Here is a 20,353-nt window from a genome sequence, read left to right as displayed (position 1 = left end):
AAATGATGGATACACGGATCGTGTTCAAATCAATAGGCACGCAATGACTCTAATATTTGTGTCTCTTGTATTATTTAAAAACATTGTAAATGAACCTCTGTATGTCATGTTTTCAGCTCCATTGGCCTCCAGATGTTACTCCCACGGCCGGGTGGAGACGGACGAGGAGTTTGACGCCGGCTGGGTGACGTACTTCAGCAAACCTGACATCGATGCCTGGGAGCTGAGGAAAGGTACCTTTGTGCTTTTTAAATATCTTCTGATGATGTGTCCTCGCTCTGTTGTTAATAGTGTGGTTCATGTTATGGTTATAGTTGGGGTTTCATTGAAAAGTGTGGACAAAAGAATACATTCTGTCAAAAGTTAGACCTATTTTCAGTCAATCTGGAAAAGTGTTCTGGTTGTTATAAGCCCCAATGTTTCTAGGAGTTGGGTTTTATTCCCACTTTTAACAAAACTGTGTGTATTGTTTGGATAAAATGGTGCAATATAATGGTTGCTCTTCTTCTTATTGCTTATTCTAAATATAGTACAGGCAAGAGATGCAAATAAAGGACACAGCAGGACATTTAGATGAGAACACCAGGTCAAGCTAAATAAAATATATGAATAATATTAAATAAATAACCCAAAACAAAACTAAAAGGATCCCTAATGCACCACACACTGAACTACACACAGATATAGTCCAAGTTACTGAGGGTCCCTGAACGCACCACACTCTGAACTACACACACACACAGCTGGGTTACTGAGGGTCCCTGAACGCGCCACACTCTGAACTACACACAGATATAATCAAAGTGACTGAGGGTCCCTGAATGCACCACACTCTGAACTACTCACACGTATAGTCAAAGTTACTGAGGGTCCCTGAACGCACCACACTCTGAACTACACACACATATAGTCAAAGTTACTGAGTGTCCCTGAACACACCACACTCTGAACTACACACACACACTGCTGGGTTACAGAGGGTCCCTGAACGCACCACACTCTGAACTACACACGCACACAGCTGGGTTACTGAGGGTCCCTGAACGCGCCACACTCTGAACTACACACAGATATAATCAAAGTGACTGAGGGTCCCTGAATGCACCACACTCTGAACTACACACACATATAGTCAAAGTTACTGAGTGTCCCTGAACGCACCACACTCTGAACTACACACACACACTGCTGGGTTACAGAGGTTCCCTGAACGCACCACACTCTGAACTACACACACACAGCTGGGTTACTGAGGGTCCCTGAACGCGCCACACTCTGAACTACACACAGATATAATCAGAGTTACTGAGGGTCCCTGAACGCACCACACTCTGAACTACACACACACACAACTGTTACTGAGGGTCCCTGAACGCACCACACTCTGAACTACACACAGATATAATCAAAGTTACTGAGGGTCCCTGAACGCACCACACTCTGAACTACACACACATATAATCAAAGTTACCGAGGGTCCCTGAACGCACCACACTCTGAACTACACACACACACAGCTGGGTTACAGAGGGTCCCTGAACGCACCACACTCTGAACTACACACACATATAGTCAAAGTTACTGAGTGTCCCTGAACGCACCACACTCTGAACTACACACAGATATAATCAAAGTTACTGAGTGTCCCTGAACGCACCACACTCTGAACTACACACAGATATAATCAAAGTTACTGAGTGTCCCTGAACGCACCACACTCTGAAAAAGGATCCCTTCAACATTTTTAAATTACTAGGTTGACGGTCCAATGCACTCAAGAACCAAAGACACACACATACGATATGCATATTATATTTATTGTCCCATTTCATGTTTTGTAATGGTTTGTGGCAATATTATGAATGTGTCATAATGCTGCTGTCAAATCCTCGTCTCAGTACGATACCAGTCACCTCTGTGGAAACATTGGTATAACTGTCTTTTTTAATTTATATTGAAGTGTATGTCTTTTAAAAATGGACCTTGAGTCTCTTCAATAAAGCTGACGAATATCTTCTCCACAAGAAATTGTCTTAAAGTATTTTTCATGAACCTTAAATTCAGACGACTCTTGCTAATGATTGCTAATTCTTTGAAGTAATACATTTGTTTTGTAATGAATGTAACCCTGAAGGCATGAACACCCTGATCGGGTACGACCTGGTGCCCGAGGCTAAGACCGTGGACTCGGCGCTCAGAGCGTGCCGGAGACTGAACGACATGGCCAGCGCCATCCGTATCCTGGAGGCCGTTAAGGTGAGATCACTTATCGAATTGTGGAAGAAATGAGGCCCTATGTCTCTTCCTAACCACTCTTACTTAATGTCCATGAGAATGTTCAAGATTCAAGGCTTTTATTGTCATGTGTACATAGCTACAGTTTAGATATGTCAATGGAAATCTGAGGCTCCTCCAACAGCGAAACACAGTAAAACAGATCAAATAGTGCAAGGCAAGTTTATTTATATAGCACCATTCAACACAAGGGAATACAAAGTGCTTTACAAACATGAAAGACATTAAGAGCATTAAACACAGTAGAAACATTAAAAAGATATTAAAACATGAATAACACAGGTACATGAATAAAAGGTAAGATGTGAAAAGTTCAATTAAAGCAGCGGCAAAAAGAAAAGTCTTCAGCCTGGATTCAAAAGTAGTAAAGAGTGCAAGTAAATACAAATACAATAGAATATAATAGAACTAGTGCAAGAATAGTCTATAAGATGCAAACAGATGAATGTTCTGGATGTTCTTTCCAAAGCTCAGGTGTTCAACAGTCTGATGGCCTGTGGGATGAAACTGTTCTGGTATAATAACATAATGATCTGGGATTAAAGGAAGTAGTGAAGGAGAATTCATCAGGACACTGGGAGACGTTATGATGAGACGGAGGGTGTTTTGGATGTGCCTCTGTTGTGGGGAAACTACAAAGCCACTAAAAGCACATCTCGATACTTGAGTCCGTGCATAGCATGTTGTTTCTTGAGGGTTTCATAAATGTGTGAAGCTAATTGGTTGCATGAAAGCCATTTAGTATCATTGTATATAACGGCTTTGAATAAATAATACTCTATGGAATATATATATACATAAACACTTATCTTTCGTAAGGATGGTCCAGTTGTTTCCTTAAGGAGGCAACAAGGGAAGCAAGGTGCCACTGAGAGGCTTCTAGGTCAATTCACTCTGTTAGGAACATTTCTGAGTGAAAGATGAATAAATAGTGCGAGAGAATGATTTGAGATGTGCAAGTAAATACAAATAGAATAGAGATAGTGCAAGAAGAGTCTATATACAAGTACATGGAATCTGATATATTAGATACATAATTAGCAAGATGCAAACAGGTGAATGTTTATGGATGTTCTTTAAAAGTGCAGGTGTTTAATAATCTCATGGTGCAATATAATGGATTGAAGTAGAGAACAATATTATCACCGTAGTATTCCCATGTGTTGTGTATGGAAAGACTTGTTGTTTATTTGATTACTAGATGCTAATTGTTGTTTAAACCAATCCTAAAGGAGGGCTTCAGTCCATATGTATTGCTGATCGCTGTAAGTAGTGTACGCTGTGTTCTCCATAACAACATCCTCTTCATTTGTTATTTCCTCTGTGTCTTTCAGGACAAAGCCGGCCCCCACAAAGAGATCTACCCGTACCTGATCCAGGAGCTGCAGCCCACGCTGTCAGAGCTCGGCATCTCCACTCCAGAACAGCTCGGCATGGACAAGTTATAGACCCTCCAGGTGACGATGCTCTCATTACAACATGTGTTTTTAGCACATCTCTGCACACGTGTCTCAGGGACAGTTTCACCCAGAAATGACTCTACATCAGGGGTCTCCAAACCTCAGCAGATAAAGAAAGTATAATGGAATACGGCCCACAAATGAAACTTGTGCTCGTCTTATATTGTACTTCTTAAATATATATGTACAAATATATTACACAGTAGTATTCATGTGTTAATGAGACCACTTTTCTAATAAAGCTGGAAACATTTTCTAACAAATCTTAGTTGATAAGAAAAAGCCCAATGACTTATTTCCATAACAAGCTTGAAACACACCGTTCCTATTCCTCCTTATTTTAATCAATCTGAAGCTTCTGTTTTAAGGGATGAGCTGCCAACACTCACGAGCATCACTTACCTACATTTGATTGGTTTTGCTAACTTATAAATGAACTTATGAGGCAATGAACCTCTACTGAGGGGCCCAGCCCTTCGTATATTTTTCTGTATGTGGCCCTCGGTGAAAAAGGTTTGGCCACCCCTGCTCTATTTACTAATTACTCTTCTTTGTAACTCACTTTTTAAATCGGTTTCAATCAATGTGTTGGAGTCAGTTTCCCACGGTTACTGAAATCTGCCCTTTAAATGTCTGCCTTTGACATTTTGAAACACACACAGTGGCGTTTTACATACGTTCACATACAGAAAAATATTGGAAGGGCTGGGCCGCTCACTAGAGGTTTATTGGCTCATAAGTGAAGTTATAAGTTAGCTAAACCAATCAAATGTCAGTAAATGATGCTGCAGCCTACATGACAGCTTTCCATAGGGTTTCATTCATTTTGTTAGCAGCTCATTCCTTAAAAGAGAAGCCTCAGATTGCTCATCATAAGAGGAAATAGGAAGGGTTGTTATTTCAATAAGTTATTGGGCTCTTATCAACTTAGATTTGTTAGAACATGTTTTTAATTGACTGAAAGTGGGCTCATTAACACATGAACACTACTGTGTAACATGTTTACAGATATATTTAAGAAGTACAATACAAGACAAGCTCAAGTTTCATTTTGTGGGCCGCATGCCATTATACTTTCTGCATTTGGCCCCCGGGCCGTAGTTTGGACATCCCTGTTAGAGACCAAACGATTAATAAATAATGAAACATAAGCATTAGTTGCAAAGGAAAGTCAGATTGGTGCATCCAGACAGTCTGAACAGATAGAATGAATGCATGTGCTCTGTTTTATATCACATCAAAGTTAATATCTTTGGGTTTTGGACTGATACGACAACACGTTTAAAGACACCACCATTATGGATTTGATGATCGACATGTCCACACATGTTTTACATAGACTCACATACTTTCAAATACCTCAGTCAGTTTCATCCCACAGGCAGTAAGACTGTTAAACACCTGAGCTCTGTGAAGAACATCCATAACATTCATCTGTCATCTTGGAATCTACTTATTTATATAAATAGTTATCACCGCAATAAACCGTATTTAATTTGGTCTTAATGTACATTATTTAATTTCATATTCTGTTCTTGTACATATTCTATTTACATGTATATAGACTTCTTGCTCTATTTTGTATGTTATTGTATATGTTGCATTGTTGGAGGAGCTCAGGTCAGAAGAATTTCATTCATTTTTTTTTTTTAGAAATCCACATTTCAAGAGAAATAGAGAAACTGGGATCGACGCTAGGCAAAAAAATACCGACAAACATCTTGATAATTGATTCATCGTTAAGGAAACTGCTATTTGAAGTCTCTAAAATCTAAACAACGTGCTGTTCACTGGGTGTTATATCAGATCACAGTGAATATCTTTGGGTTTTAGTCTGAGAAATCCACATTTTGAGAGAATTTGAGAAACTGGGATCGATAGTAGAAATCGATCCCAGTTTAATTATGTTACGCCCAGGTGTAGGGGAACCTAGGCGCAGCATAAAGTTGCACTGTCCCCACTTTTCCCACTCCCAAGATCATGGAGGCCGAGACAGAGAATGTCGTTTGGTAAATGTAATTACCAACATGATTACAAAGAGGAGTAACAAAACCACAAAACAAACAAACCTTTTAACACAAAAATCTTACCTAACGAATGAGAAAAATAAACGTACAGGCTTCTTACCTACTCTAACGTAAAAACAGGAGAAAACGAATTATCCAAAAGAAAAGGGTTTTGCACTCCTGAGAAAAATAAAGCGTGTCTTCAAAGACAGGTAAAGGAGCTTTTCTTTCTACAGTCTCACAACAGAAGAGAAGGACCGGTATACGGTAATAATAGGTACACAGCACCACAGGACAGATATCTGAACGCAATGTGTGTTGGGAGAAGTCAAGTCAAAATACAGACAATTATCTGAATACTTGATTCATCGTTAAGGAAATAGCCACTACTTCATTATATATGTTGCATTGTTGGAGGAGCTCAGGTCAGAAGAATTTCATTGCCATGTCTACACTGTAGCTTTGTGCATATGACAATAAAACCTTAGAGTTTGAACGTCTGCACAGCCTTCTCTTGATAACTGGACTCAAACTCACACTGTACATTTCACATTTATATTCAATATCATATTTAATAATCCAGTCCTGGCTAAATTAAAGTATATATCTAGTCTTTTAAGTTCTCTAATGTTCAATGCCTTGTCTTTTCATGCTGCTGCAACGCAAACATTTCCCACATTGGGATCAATAAAGTTCTTCTTATCTGATCTTATCTTAAAATATACCACACAGTAGTCTGACATATATTCAGTGTTCCAAGTCTTTTAGTTTTTATGTTTTTTAGGTTCTTTTGTATTTAAATGTATATTTTTGACCTCTTTTTGCAACTTATGGTCTGAAGTTGTTTATGTTTGCACCACAATACACCAGAGCTAATCCCTCTGTGTGTACCAGAGGCCTGTACTACGAAGCTGGTTCAATTTAACCTGGATATGTTTGAGTTAGCCGGTTGGCCTAAGCCAAAACATACGCGCTGGCGCTAAGCTGTACTACGACGCTGGTTATCAAGTGGATCGCTCAAGCCAGCCGTGTCCTATCTAGTTAGGTGCGCGTTCACATGAAAGGGGTGGTATCTGGAGCATTCGACCAATCACAAACATGGAGAAGCGTACTGACAGCGCAGCGTCATACTTCCTGAATGAAAAGTGAACTTTAATATTAGTCAAATATGAAGAAGTTAAACTTTAAACATCCATGACTTAAACACTTTACCCAGGATAAAAGCCACATAGCTGCACCTGCAAGGTGAATACAGCTGGTAAAAGAAAAAGTGTTTGAATGCGTACATTAACAGGTTTATGAAATCACTGCCCCGTCCAAGACACGATCTGACTTTAATTACATTTGACTCGAGTGTTTCGTCAACTTAATGTGTTGCTTAAAATAATACTTCTGCATACAGTATGTGACACTGTGAGTGTTGCACGGCTAGATACGGCTCAAGAAGCTGACTCAGATAAGGAAGTATATGATACATTATGATGTGATGTGATATGAATGATAATGGGACACATCTACGTCTGCACTCACAGTGCCGAGGACTGTACTTAATGTTACTCTGATCCGGTTACTTATGTTGTGGCAGATATTTAAGTAAGCTTTCTTAACGCTAATGTTATAATAGTCAGATTGCTCTGAAGATGGGAGGGGATATTCTATAAATTTTCACGTTCACACAGTCAGTTGATTTTTGCCAGCCGTCTTTCCTGCAACGGCAGTTTTTCTGTATTTCCTCTATCCTCTAATATGAATTGATCGCTTTAAACTCCGCACACGGAGCTCTGATTGGTCAGCAGGCGGTGCTTTTACTGAGTTGATCTCTTAGCCTGCCACCTAACCTGGGGGCTATACTACGAATCAAGATTTTCGTTTAGCAAGCTAACTTCAGGGGTTTCCGGTCCTACGAAGCTGGTTCACTTTTTAGCGGGCTAGATAACTTATTCTGAACGACTATCCTCCGGAGCAGGATAGGTTCCAGGATAAAAGCACTGCCTGCTGACCAATCAGAGCTCAGTGTGCGGAGTTTAAAGCGATCAATTCATATGACAGGAGGAGAAAGGAAATACAGTTTAAACTGCCGTTGCAGGAAAGACAGCCGGCCAAAATCAACTGACTGTGTGAACATGAAAATGAATAGAATATCCCCTCCCATCTTCAGAGCAATCTGACTATTATAACATTAGCGTTAAGAAAGCTTACTTAAATATCTGCCACAACATAAGTAACCTACAGTCCGCGGCACTGTAAGTGCAGACGTACCCCATTATCATTCATATCACATGATATCACATCATAATGTATCATATATTTCCTTATCTGAGTCAGCTTCTTGAGCCGTATCTGGCGTGCAACACTCACAGTGTCACATACTGTATGCAGAAGTATTATTTTAAGCAACACATTAAGTTGACACTCGAGTCAAATGTAATTAAAGTCAGATCCACTCGTGTCTTGGACGGGGCAGCAGTGATATCATAAAACTGTTAATGAACGTATTCAAACACTTTTTCTTTTACCAGCAGTATTCACCTTGCAGCTGCAACTATGTGGCTTTTATCCTGGATAAAGTGTTTAAGTCATGGATGTTTAAAGTTTAACGTCTTCATATTTGTCTAATATTAGTTGACTTTTCATTCAGGAAATATATGACGCGCTGCGCTGTCAGTACACGGCTTGTCCATGTTTGTGATTGGTCGAATGCTCCAAATACCACCCCTTTTATGTGAACGCGCACCTAACTAGATAGGACACGGCTTGCGGTCGAGGTGATAGCCAGCGTCGTAGGACAGTTTAGCGAGAGCGTTTTTTTTTTTTGGATTTAGTCAGCCGGATAACTCAAAACATATCCAGGATATGTTGAACTAGATTCGTAGTATACCCCCCTGCTCCGGAGCAGGTTTGCCGCTCAGCATAAGTTACCATGGAAATCTAGCCTGCTAAAAAGAGAACCAGCGTCGTAGGACCGGAAAGCCCGAGATTTCCCTGAATTTAGCCGGCTAAGCGAAAATCCAGCTTCGTAGTACAGGCCTCTGGTGATAAACTTGATTCTGAATTTAGGAAGTTAATGCGTGTTAAAATGTGCAGCAGCTCATGAAGGATATTGACTTCCTCTCATCTGAACATGTCTCCTTCTCCTCTCTCCTCAGGTCCTTGGATGTATAACGAGATGACGATGAGCTCTTCTGATTCCCCACTTTAAATATGTCTATATATTGTTGATCAAATCCATGCTTTCCTGTTGTGTACAAAATGGTGGACCTAATAATAAAGAAACCAATCATTTAAGAACGTGTGTTGTTCTTTTAGTTTTGTATATAAATGCATCATGTTTTCCAAGTTGATCAAATAAACTCATGAATACAAGATTAAAACATAGTTTCTCTATCTTGGTCAAAGTGTTGATGAACCAGTTTGTACCTTTTGGTTTGATGAGCTTCAGGTCACCAGGACTTGCTTTGTTTTTATTTCTGTACTTGGGTACATTTCTACGCTGAAGGATTTTAATTCTGCTCTCTGCAATGAGCAAAAAACGCATTGGTGGCTAAATATATTTGACTAAATATACACTGTAATTAAAAAAGTATTTCCTTATCCATAATTACTCGTGACATATTGCATAGTTAGGATATACCCCTGTTCTTTGGAAACAATATACATAAGAAACAAGACTTTAAATCCATATGTATTCTATAAGAACTGCAGTGAGTGCATATTTGAGTTGTGTTGTATTTGTTAACACGACTAAAGTACACATTTGAATTATTGTTGTAGATTCACATATACACAAACCAAGTATAAAGTCCAGTCGTTGTTCTAATCAGTATTTACATATAAGTGCTTTGTTATTGTTTAACCTTTTATACACTGCAATAAAACAACACAATGATTTGCTTCTGAATATGAAATAGAAACCTTGCAGACAGGTGTTTGCCCCTCTTTGCTCTTCTCTTCACCACCAGATGGCGACAGGAGCCTGGATATCTGTTTCTTTCTCATAAGCAGTAAGTTGTACCAAAGCCCTAGAACTGAAAGAGTTGCAACAGCGGAAGTCCAAAATGTTTGATCGTCTCGTGGTGGTTTCTTTATAGGGCTTTGCTTCAGTCATACTCATACAGGGGCTGTTTCTCAAAGTCAAGGACGCTTCCTTGGTAGGACATGTCCTTCCGAGTCAGGTCCTTCAGAGGCTAGACAAGAATCCTTCCGGAGAACGAAGAATGGAACAGGCTAGCAAGTGTGCAGGTGTGCGTCATATGAGAGGCCCCGCCTTAAATTGAGCGTGATTTGTTTGAAGACTCATCATAACTGATTTGTGAAGATCGAAGATGGACTTGAGTAACTGTATTTTGTAAAAGGATCATCTCTCCAGGAGAGAACCACTAAACTAACATAACACGTTCTCCTTCTGTTTGCAGCCTTGAAAAAGTCCTGGAGGATAAGCAGCCATAAGAAAATCATAACATCACCATCACCAATCAATAATACAATGTGTATTCATATATCATACTTGATGTCTGCAAACCTCTTTTACACATCTTGGTGCACATTGTAGCATAAACCACAAATATCAAGAAAAGAGGCAATGTCCAAACAAGGTTCATTTTAATTATTTATTTGGAGGCTCTGAAGGATCCTTCCTTGACATTGAGAAGCAGCCACAGTATAGGAAAAGCAATTAAAAAAACTTTAAAAATAGAAAAGCATTTCCTTGTGTGTGTGGTTTAGGCATGGATGTATAATAAGAACTGGAAACAGCGTCGGAGGCGGGGTCTCGTTCTTTCCTATGAGAGCTGCTCATTGGCGCATGAAGGCAAAATGGCCCAACTTTTGAGAGAGCGAAACGTCACAGATTACCCATCATGCCTGGCTGTCAGAGCAGAAGAACCCGTATGTGCGCTCACAGAGCATGCGCCCCTTAAGCCCCCGCCCCCCGAGCGTCCACTCTCGGCTCACTAGAATGAATGGAGAGAATATAAATCTAGATTCAGCTTTTAGTGCATTTTTACAACTTTAAGGACCGAATGATTCTAATAAGGGATATAAAATAGTTCATACTGGGTAGTTTATTGAGTTAAAAAAAAAATATCCACCGATTTACAGACGTCTTTTTCCCAATGTTAGTCAATGGGAAAAAGGTATTTTCGGGCCGGGTGACGTCACGGACTGATACGGAAGGTGCAGTACCGCCGTTTGGACACAACACATTTTGGGCACAGAGTCCGGAGCACTTCCTGGGGGCTTGGGTTTAGGGAGGGCGGTGCCCTATCGCCCCCTATGGGCCAGCCGCCACTGGGTAGAAGTACAAAGTAGCAAAAATATTGAGATACTCAAGTAAAGTATAAGTACTTCAGAATTGTACTTAAGTACAGTATTTGAGTAAATGTACTTAGTTACTGAACACCACTGGGTTTAATTCACTACCTAAGTATATTATATTTACATTCACCAGCACAAACAGGTACAGGTTTTTACAGTTTGATAATACAAAACAAATAAAACTCCAAATCGCATGCCTAGGTACCAAATGCCCCAAAATCCCAAATCTTACCCAGCAGTCAGTACCAATTGGTAAAATAAGAACAAGCCCTTATTTTTGTCATAACCCGGCTTCTATGCCTGACAAAAATGTGAAAGGACGAAATGGATGCTGGTAAATTAAAGTATTGTATGTAATAAAGTAAACATGTACTTGAAAAAAACTCAAGATAACACCAAAGGAAGGCCGATACGGGTAGATGCTCTCAGGAGGGAGTCCAGGAGAAAAGAGAGAAGGAAAGTGGCCTTCGCTCAGAATCTGTGTTACCTTCAAGGACAAGTGGAAAAATGTGCAGGAAACAAAACAGAGGACTAGGACTTCAACTGTCACACACACTCCACAAGGTTTTTCCTCAGCTCAAGTTGAGCTCTTCGCAAAGATACGGGTCCAGCTCACGGAGAGCATTGATCAGAACCCTGCTGGCTGCAGCTCCTTTTCTTCGCACCGCGTCCACCATCTCTCGTGCTCCGTCATTTTGGGGTTTTGCTCTGGCCGACGTCATTTCAGATTCACTGATCACTTCAGAGTCAAAGAGTTTATCCAGAAGGTCGTTCAGGACAGTTGGAGTCACTCTTCGAATGAACTCTGTCCGAACTGTGAGCAGCCTCTGGTCTGCTGGGACTCTGCTCTCTGCTGGGACTCTGCTCTCTGCTGGGACTCTGCTCTCTGCTGGGACTCTGCTCTCTGCTCGGACTCTGCTCTCTGCTCGGACTCTGCTCTCTGGGACATTTCTCCGGAACAAATCCTGCCTTGGAACTGGAAGATAAACAGGGAAATACTTTTGTTAACCAACAATCACATTAAACTACGGAGCCCTGGAGGGTTCATAGAGAGAAAAATAAATAAAACGAGGCCACGCTTTATTAACTTGTGCGCACAAGATGTAATTCGTGGCCTCAATTTAAATAAAACGAGGCCACGCTTTATTAATTTGTGCGCACGATATACTTTCTCGTTACGCCATTTTATTAGTTTAAACGTAGCAGCCTCGATCTCTATTCAGCTGTTCTAATGAAGGGAAACACAGTGAAGTAAACAGTAAAAGGCACAGCTCTTTGCAGCTGGGGCTGCTCTTCTCAGATTCTGCTGAGTTACACGTTACTGCCTCCAGTGCCCTGTACGACGAAGCCAGTTCAACAGACCCTGGATATGTTTGAGTTACCCGGCTTAACTAACGCTAACAAACGCGATCTCGCTAAGCGGTCCTACGAAGCTGGTTATCAACTCAGTAAATCAACCAGGGTTTCTCTGTCCGGCTGAGAGCGCGTTCACGTGAAAGAGACAGGGTTAGCAACATTTGACCAATCACAAACATGGAGAAGCGTGCTGACAGCGCAGCGTCATACTTCATGAATGAATAGTAAATAGCAAATCCTGCATTGTGTGGGACATGTATTTTATGGGCAACCTGCTTCTGTAAAGTGGCATGTAACCGTATAATAAACGTATTATATTCTTTGCAAGCTCTTGCGGGGCCACATAAAATGAAGTCGCGGGCCGGATTTGGCCCCCGGGCCTTGAGTTTGACACCCCTGCTTTAGGGGCTCCGTATTAAACAGATCTCTTAAAAATGTAAGTAATTCGACATTCCCAGAGGGGGATTTCTGTTCACTTAAAGTTATAATATGTAACATTTCCTCATTAAAATGTATAAAAACTCCTACACCTGTATTATTTATATTTTGTTGAGTTGTGTACAAACATTATCGCAAATGGTTCAGAGAGATGTGTAATTTTAATCGAGGTAACAGTACGTTCATCACGGTCTCCTGTAATGGCGGCGTATCCACTTAAGCATTAGAAGCTGAAGACTACAACTCCCATAATGCCACGCTGTTTCACCACCGCACAATACTAGTTTTTATTATGGTTTTAGAATATAACAGGTTGTGTGTTTAATGTAGTAATGATGCGCTGCCATGGAGCCTTAATAGAGAATGCTATGAGATGGAGCTTTAGAGTTATCCAGTCTATCACTGGGTCTGAGCTCAGGTGGAGTCTTTACCTTCCAGTGACACGCGATAATCCCAGACTACGTTTCCACCTTGGTCCTTGACCTTCAAAACCACTCTCTCTGTGCTCGTCGTCAGGGAAACTTGAAATGTCGGGTGGTAGTTTGGTCCAAACCTGGAATCAAATCTTTTACTCTGGAAACCAGAAGCAGAAGTTAAATGTTTATCTGGATCTTTCCTGATTGTGAATCCACATGCAGATAAATGTGTGTTAATGATCACTGTGTTTCTTTAGAGGAGTATCAGTGACTCACCTGAGGCTGAATGAAGAAGCCCTCAGGTTCACAGTGCACACTGTAACTGTGATCAATGTCCAGCTCACAGTCGGAGGAGATTGGGATGTTCACAGCACGTCTGTGTTTTTTAACAACCTTCAGAAACAGGACATTTTGATCAATTTAAAACAACATGTTGACAGACCTGCTCTACAGAGATATAAGAATTACAATCAATTAAGAATAACATCATGAGGACATATGTGAGTAGATTAATGAAAGTGTATAGGTTAGATATTTTTGGATGAGATTCCAATTCTCCAACACATTTTTTTATATATTTATTAGGGTTGTTTACGGAGCCCCTAAAAGGCTCATGAAGTATCTTGTGCGCACGATACACTTCAGAGACATGTTTTGTCTATATCTGAGACCTATAAGTATTGATGAAGAACAGTATAATAGGGGACCTTTAAGGCTTCGATTAGGGTTGGACTCCCAAAATACTTCCCTTCAATCTTTCAGTTGTTGAGTGTTTCAACTGAGCCTTTCAGTATTTGCTAACCATCTGATTTACTGTCGATGTTAATGATGTAACCTGCCATTCATACATTCATCATCACATTATTGATTTAATACTTATGTTATTCTGTAGTTTATATATTCTGAGCAGTTCATGATTATTTCATTTATAAAGAACCGTTTTATGTGTTTTGTGTGTGAAGTAAATCAGCCTATGTTCACAGAGTAAACTCAGATTCTCAGATGATGAGACTAATCGTGTTCTCATATCATCTCTCTCAGTAGGGAGCTTGGGGACACAACTTCTTAACGTTTATTTTTACGTATTTTAAAGTATTAAGGTATCGAGTTTGATAACCAGTAGAGTGTGGCACTCCACGTAAATAATTAATAATTCATTATTAAATCTGCATGGGCTCTCCCCATCCGTCTATGGGCTGGGGGGGGATCCCCCGGCACTGTTTTTTGAGCACACTTTCTGCGAGGTAGGCGCAGCAGGGTGTGCTCTGTCAGCCGCAGCCCAGATTTCTCCTCGGTCACAACCGGGTTAAAGGAGAATGTGGGGCAGCAGCTGCTGACCAGAAAAGCCGGTCAGGGGCAGTAGGGTGGAATGATGTTGTTGGACGACAGTGCGCGTATACATCAGGGCTCCACCCACTGTACCCATAGAGTCCAGTAGAGGGCGGAGCCTGTGAGAGATATAACGTTGGGTTACGTATTGTAACCCTTGTTATATTAGCACAGGCGGAGCCCTCTACTCAGGCACTGTCTGTCCTATATCGCTCGCTGAAGAGAGGTGTAGGATGATAGTCAGGAGGCGAGGCCTCCTTTTATACGGTGTGATGCGTGCGCATTCAGGTAGGCCCGCCCCAAGGCCGGCTACGTCTATAGAAATCTCAGTAGGTGAATGCTTGCATAGAGGGTAGTACCCATAGGGTCCAGTAGAGGGCTCCGCCTGTGCTAATATAACAAGGGTTACAATACGTAACCCAACGTTTCATCCCTCCAATTCTATTCTATTCAGTAGGGAGCCTGGGGCCACAACTTCTCTGTGGAAACAGCTGTGGTTTAAAACAAGCATTTAGGCTGATGGTGAGCACATTACCTCCTCCTCAAGGACGTTGTTCTGCAGCAGAAATACATCCAGTATTTGTTCCTCTCGGCCCGGGGGTCGTAGGAGCAGCAGAATTTGGCCCTTTATTCGCAACTTTAGAAGCCTTCTCAATTTATCGAGGATGAGGCCAAAGAGAGAGAGGTGAAGCACCTTCACCACCACGTGAGTGTGTGTGACCTCCAGCGGCTCCAAGATGCTCAGGCCTTCATCAGTGATGTGGACGACAGACAACAGGCCGTCCAGGAGCAGCGCTGTGGAGCAAAGAGCTGGTCATCTGTTGTATTGCTGCTAACACAGCTTCATCATCTTCAATGTCACACCACTTTAGCTCAGAGCTAATGTTCATCTAATGTCATTCACTTCGGAGCCTCACTGGGATGTACCAGTTTATATCCTTCACCTTTTATTAGTAATGTTTAATTATTGTTCCGTCCCCCTGTGATCTTTCTGGATGTGAGCGTGCGAAATTATTGTCTAATTTACAAGACTGCTGAAATGTTTGTAATCTGCAGCCAGAGCAGCTTGACTGTGTCCGGTCTCATGTCTGAGTGATTCTCTAGATGTGTGAAGAGTTCTCTAAAGCTTTCAGGGCGTAGAAAGTCTAACTTATAAATGTTGTTGTCTGTTGTTTTGTTTTGTACATGCTTCAGCCAGACTGACAATGTAAAGAGCAGAAAGAGCAAGAGATGGATAACAAAGTCATAATTAATCAAACTGCTAGCTGAGAGTGAGAGTTAGCGTTGAGTTAGCACTGTTAGCAGCTAAACATGCTGTGGACTGACAGGTCACAGTTTAAATGTCTTTAATATCCAGTGAGGAGACTGCAGAGGACCCAAAGAAAATCCAACTCAGTATTTAGAGCTGCATTGCATCGTATGCTTCAATAATGATGTCATGAAACACATCCACTAAATGGATGTTTTAATCATTTCATTCTACTTCTTTTGGACTCAACTATTTTGAATGTAAAGAACAGATTTGGTGTCTGAATTATCTTATCAAGGTTCAAGGTTCTCTATTTAGTCATACGTACATAGCTACAGTGTAGTTGTGCCAATGAAAATCTTGTGTCACAGGCTTCTCCAACAGAGCAACACAAAACACAGATACACAGAAAAATATAGTGCAAGTAAATAGTAAATAGTAATACAAAAAGAAAAATAGTTTTAAAAAAGTGAAATAGTGAAATAGTGCAATAAGAGTCTATATGCAAGTTATTGAAATAGGATATAAAGGTAAATAGATAAATAATTTTTAAATATGTGTTTAAGTAGCAGCCAGATGAATATTAGGGATGTTGTTTCAACTGTTCAGGTGTTTAACAGATTTTGCTTCAACAGTTCTGGTGGTTAACAGTCTTATTGTCTTTGTTAAACTAGTTAACTTTTGAACAGTAGTGGATGGTATAAGGTGCTAAACATTATATAAGTGTATTTGTTAACACTGCAGATGTCTTTACCATCCTCTGTCTCGCTGTGTGGCAGGTGGAGCTGGCAGACGGCAGCTTCATCAGAACTCTTCACGTCGAACAGCGGCCCTGCTGCCTGCTTGCCAGCTGATTGGAGGAGGCTCTCATCCCAAGTGGCCGCCCTGTACAGAAGCTCCGCCTCCTGAGCCATGACGAACACCAGGCCAGTCGAAGCACACTGGAACATACCTGGACCAGGACACCTGAACCTGTAGACACACAAGAGACAAGTTACTACAACAAGCCTTCACTGGCCTGTGTTCTGACTGACAGGTGTTCATCCAGCTGGAGTCTGACCTGGAGGAGGGTTTGTTGAAAGATCTGAAACACCTGATGATTACAGGAGCATCACTGAAGATGTGTCCACATGCATCAGAATGTGTGTAAACACATTTTCATTAAATTAACAAAATGTCTAGTCCAGCGAGGATCTAGACTGGTACAAGAAAACAATCCTACACACAGAGGCATTATCTTATTGATGTCTGCTGGAAAGAGATTGGATGCAGTACCTCAAGGTGAAAGACTTGAAATTAAACACAATTAAATCAATATATATTTTCAATGTGTTTAAAATAATATTTGGTCATGTTATAGGATTACCTGTATGAAGACTCAGTTGTGTGTTCAGGTGAGAAGGATTCAGGAGCCTGGAACAAACAAAGTTATTTATTTTATTAGAAATCAAGTTAAGTTCTAGCTTCAACTCTCAACTGCTCCTCTCTCACCTTTCTGTCTGTCTTCACTTCCTGTTCCACATCGGAGTCACCTGATGGAGAGAAGAGGTGACAGAGAACAATAATAATAAAACTATAATAATTATTGTACTATAAATACCTTTTAAGATCAGATGTATTGTACAATATCTTGATGAATGGAGGGTATGGTTCAGTACTCACAGTTCTTCTGTATCTTGGCTCTGATTGGCTCGTCATTGATCCTGCAGGGATGAACACAATCCAACAGTTTGAGATCAAGTTAAAATAATAGTTTGTTCTTTGAGTTAGTCAGCTTCAGAGTCCTGACTGATCCAATGCTTTACATCACATCATATCTTCTCTGCAAACACTACGACTGACTGCGCACAGCTCTCAGCTGCATTAGAGAATTCACTAGGCATTAGTCCAGGAACATAGAAAAACAAACAGACTTCCTTTTTAACTGTAACATCCCATTTGTCTGTTAATGAGTTGCTCCTGACTGAAATGTGGCGTTGCATTGTCAGCTTGTATTATATTGCTTGATAATAATGAAAGTAAAGAAACACAAGATGAACAAAAGGAGAAACTGCAGACAAATGGTAACATCCATGATTTGTTGTGCTAAGCTAGGCTACGCCTGGAAGGTGGACCTGGAGAGATTCCCCAGTGAGAGGAACACCTCCACCTCCCTGTGTTTAATACAATACTGCTGAACCAGCAGAGAGTCGACCCCTTACTGACCTGAGAGTCTCCAGTCTGCAGTCTGGACTCTCCAGAAGATCTCTCAGCAGCTCCACTCCTGAATCCTGCAGCTTGTTCTCTCTCAGGTCCAGATCTCTCAGGTAGGAGGGGTTGGACTTCAGAGCTGAGGCCAGAGCAGAACAGCTGATCTCTGACAACCTGCAGCCTCTCAGTCTGAATAAAGAACACATGATCACATGGTTAGTTTAAACTATTCAGTCAGTATAAGCATCTTTTAGCTTCATAAAAATGTTGGAAGAAGCAAATACTGAATATATGTTTTGTGTTTGATTGGAAATACTTATTAATTGTACTCCTTTGTCTTTTATATAATGTAGTAAAATGAAGCTTGATGGAGGTTCAGTGTGAATTATGCAGAGTATAATTCTTATTGTAATGTTTACATTTAAAGCTGAACATTGCTCTGCCACTGTCAGGGAAAGAAACCACAGAAGAAGAAAACAGACTTTAGCATCAAGATACTCCGTGAGGATCAGGATCATATCAGCCTGATGTCTGCAGCTCAGAGTCAACACAACTCTCACATATTCATCTCAGCACAGAAGTTAAAGATGGAGAACTGACCTGAGAGCCTCCAGTCTGCAGTCTGGACTCTCCAGAAGATCTCTCAGCAGCTCCACTCCTGAATCCTGCAGAGCGTTGAGACTCAGGTCCAGATCTCTCAGATGTGATGGGTTGGACTTCAGAGCTGAGATCAGAGCAGAACAGCTGATCTCTGACAAACTGCAGCCTCTCAGACTGAATAAAGAAAACATGATGTAAGTTTAGAAAAACAAAGTTTCAGCTTAAAATATTCAAGGTTCAATAATCTGTTTTTAGCTGGAGAAGTAGAGAATGTAGGAGTTTATAAAGTGGACATCCTGACAGGTTAAAAACTGTAAGATCCAGAAAGAGAAAAGAGCTCTCATTAATATGAAAGACAACGTGCTTCACCTTCAATAAAAAGTGGAGACTTCACATCTGAACCTCTGCTCCATCTACACTAACTCATGATGTGCAGCCAGACTAATACAACCCACTGAAACTGATTCAACTCAAGATCACACACTTTACAAATATGACAAATATGTCGGGATGAATTTAGAAGAAATGTGATAAAAAAATAGACAGAGAATATTTATTTTCAGAAATAGTGGAGCCATACATCCAAAGCATCTTCAGTTTAAACTCCTCAGTCAGTATGAGCATCATGTAGGCTTCATACAAATGTGAGAACAGTCTAAAACTGAACATATTTGTCAGTGTTTGATAGTTTTAAATAAAAATATTAATTATTGTAATTCATGTGTTTATAATGTCATTTATTTAAAAACACATGATGGGAGATATAAGATGAATTTGAGGTTTTTAGGAGGTGCAGAGTGAATGATGCAGTTTGATTTTTCCTTAAAGAGCAACTTGCAGGTTAGAGACCCCAGTGAATAAATGTGTAAGGAAAATGAGTATACACTAGATTTTCAAAACAATATACATAAATAACACTACAGTGACATCTGGCGTGGTTTTCTGTAAGACATTTTTACTTCCGCATAAAAGAAGACCACCGCCGCGTGTGACGTCACATGAGGGAGAGCGGCCGGTCTAACTGTATTAATAAACATGGATCACAATGCTACTTTTACACAGAAGAGGTTGAAATGTATATTCGAATGGCATATGACGGACCACAACTTATAATTATGAGCCTGCTAGGCGTTCCAAGAGACCAGAGGCCTGTACTACGAAGCCGGATTGTCGCTTAGCCGGCTGACTTCAGGGAAAACTCAGGCTTTCCGGTCCTACGACGCTGGTTCTCTTTTTAGCGGGCTAGATCTCCATGGTAACTTATGCTGAGCGCTAAACCTCCTCGGGAGGAGGTTTGGTTGCAGGCTAAGAGATCAACTCAGTGAAAGCACCGCCTGCTGACCAATCAGAGCTTCGTGGTGCGGAGTTTTAAAGCTATCAAGTCATATAACAGGATAGAGGAAATACAGAAAAAACTGCCGTTGCAGGAAAGACGGCCGGCAAAAATCAACTGACTGTGTGAACGTGAACATGATAGAATATCCCCTCCCATTTCAGAGCAATCTGACTATTATAACATTAGCGTTAAGAAAGCTTACTTAAATATCTGCCACAACATAAGTAACCGGATCAGAGTAACATTAAGTACAGTCCGCTGCACTGTGAGTGCAGACGGCGATGTGTCCCATTATCATTCATATCATATCACATCATAATGTATCATATATTTCCTTATTTGAGTCAGCTTCTTGAGCCGTATCT

The 20,353-nt window shown here is 40.7% G+C and overlaps 2 protein-coding genes across 2 annotated transcripts in view; one reads left to right on the top strand and one right to left on the bottom strand.

Annotated features, from left to right (window-relative positions):
- The window catches only part of LOC117496658, a gene marked incomplete at its 5' end in the record, with an annotated part of 90,585 nt that extends 72,424 nt beyond the window's left edge, over positions 1–18,161 (bottom strand). Inside the window, 8 exons of the mRNA XM_034148375.1 lie at positions 13,300–13,441; positions 13,561–13,677; positions 15,149–15,408; positions 16,617–16,834; positions 17,229–17,275; positions 17,354–17,394; positions 17,525–17,565; positions 18,068–18,161. Coding sequence (XP_034004266.1) covers positions 13,300–13,441; positions 13,561–13,677; positions 15,149–15,408; positions 16,617–16,834; positions 17,229–17,275; positions 17,354–17,394; positions 17,525–17,565; positions 18,068–18,161 — 960 coding nt within the window. The remainder of the gene's footprint in view (positions 1–13,299; positions 13,442–13,560; positions 13,678–15,148; positions 15,409–16,616; positions 16,835–17,228; positions 17,276–17,353; positions 17,395–17,524; positions 17,566–18,067) is intronic.
- On the top strand, positions 2–9,049 carry LOC117496657 (cytochrome c oxidase subunit 5A, mitochondrial-like). Its single transcript, XM_034148374.1, has 5 exons — positions 2–36; positions 117–233; positions 2,135–2,256; positions 3,630–3,752; positions 8,908–9,049. The coding sequence occupies exons 1-4, from the start codon at positions 3–5 to the stop codon at positions 3,741–3,743; spliced, it is 387 nt and encodes a 128-aa protein (XP_034004265.1). The 5' UTR covers position 2; the 3' UTR covers positions 3,744–3,752; positions 8,908–9,049.
- Positions 18,162–20,353: the final 2,192 nt, after the last annotated feature.

Source organism: Trematomus bernacchii, unplaced genomic scaffold (genome assembly GCF_902827165.1).
Source record: "Trematomus bernacchii unplaced genomic scaffold, fTreBer1.1, whole genome shotgun sequence".
In the NCBI taxonomy this organism is placed as follows: Eukaryota; Metazoa; Chordata; class Actinopteri; order Perciformes; family Nototheniidae; genus Trematomus; species Trematomus bernacchii.
Note: the sequence above shows the minus strand (reverse complement) of the source record. Positions and strands in the feature narration are given on the sequence as shown.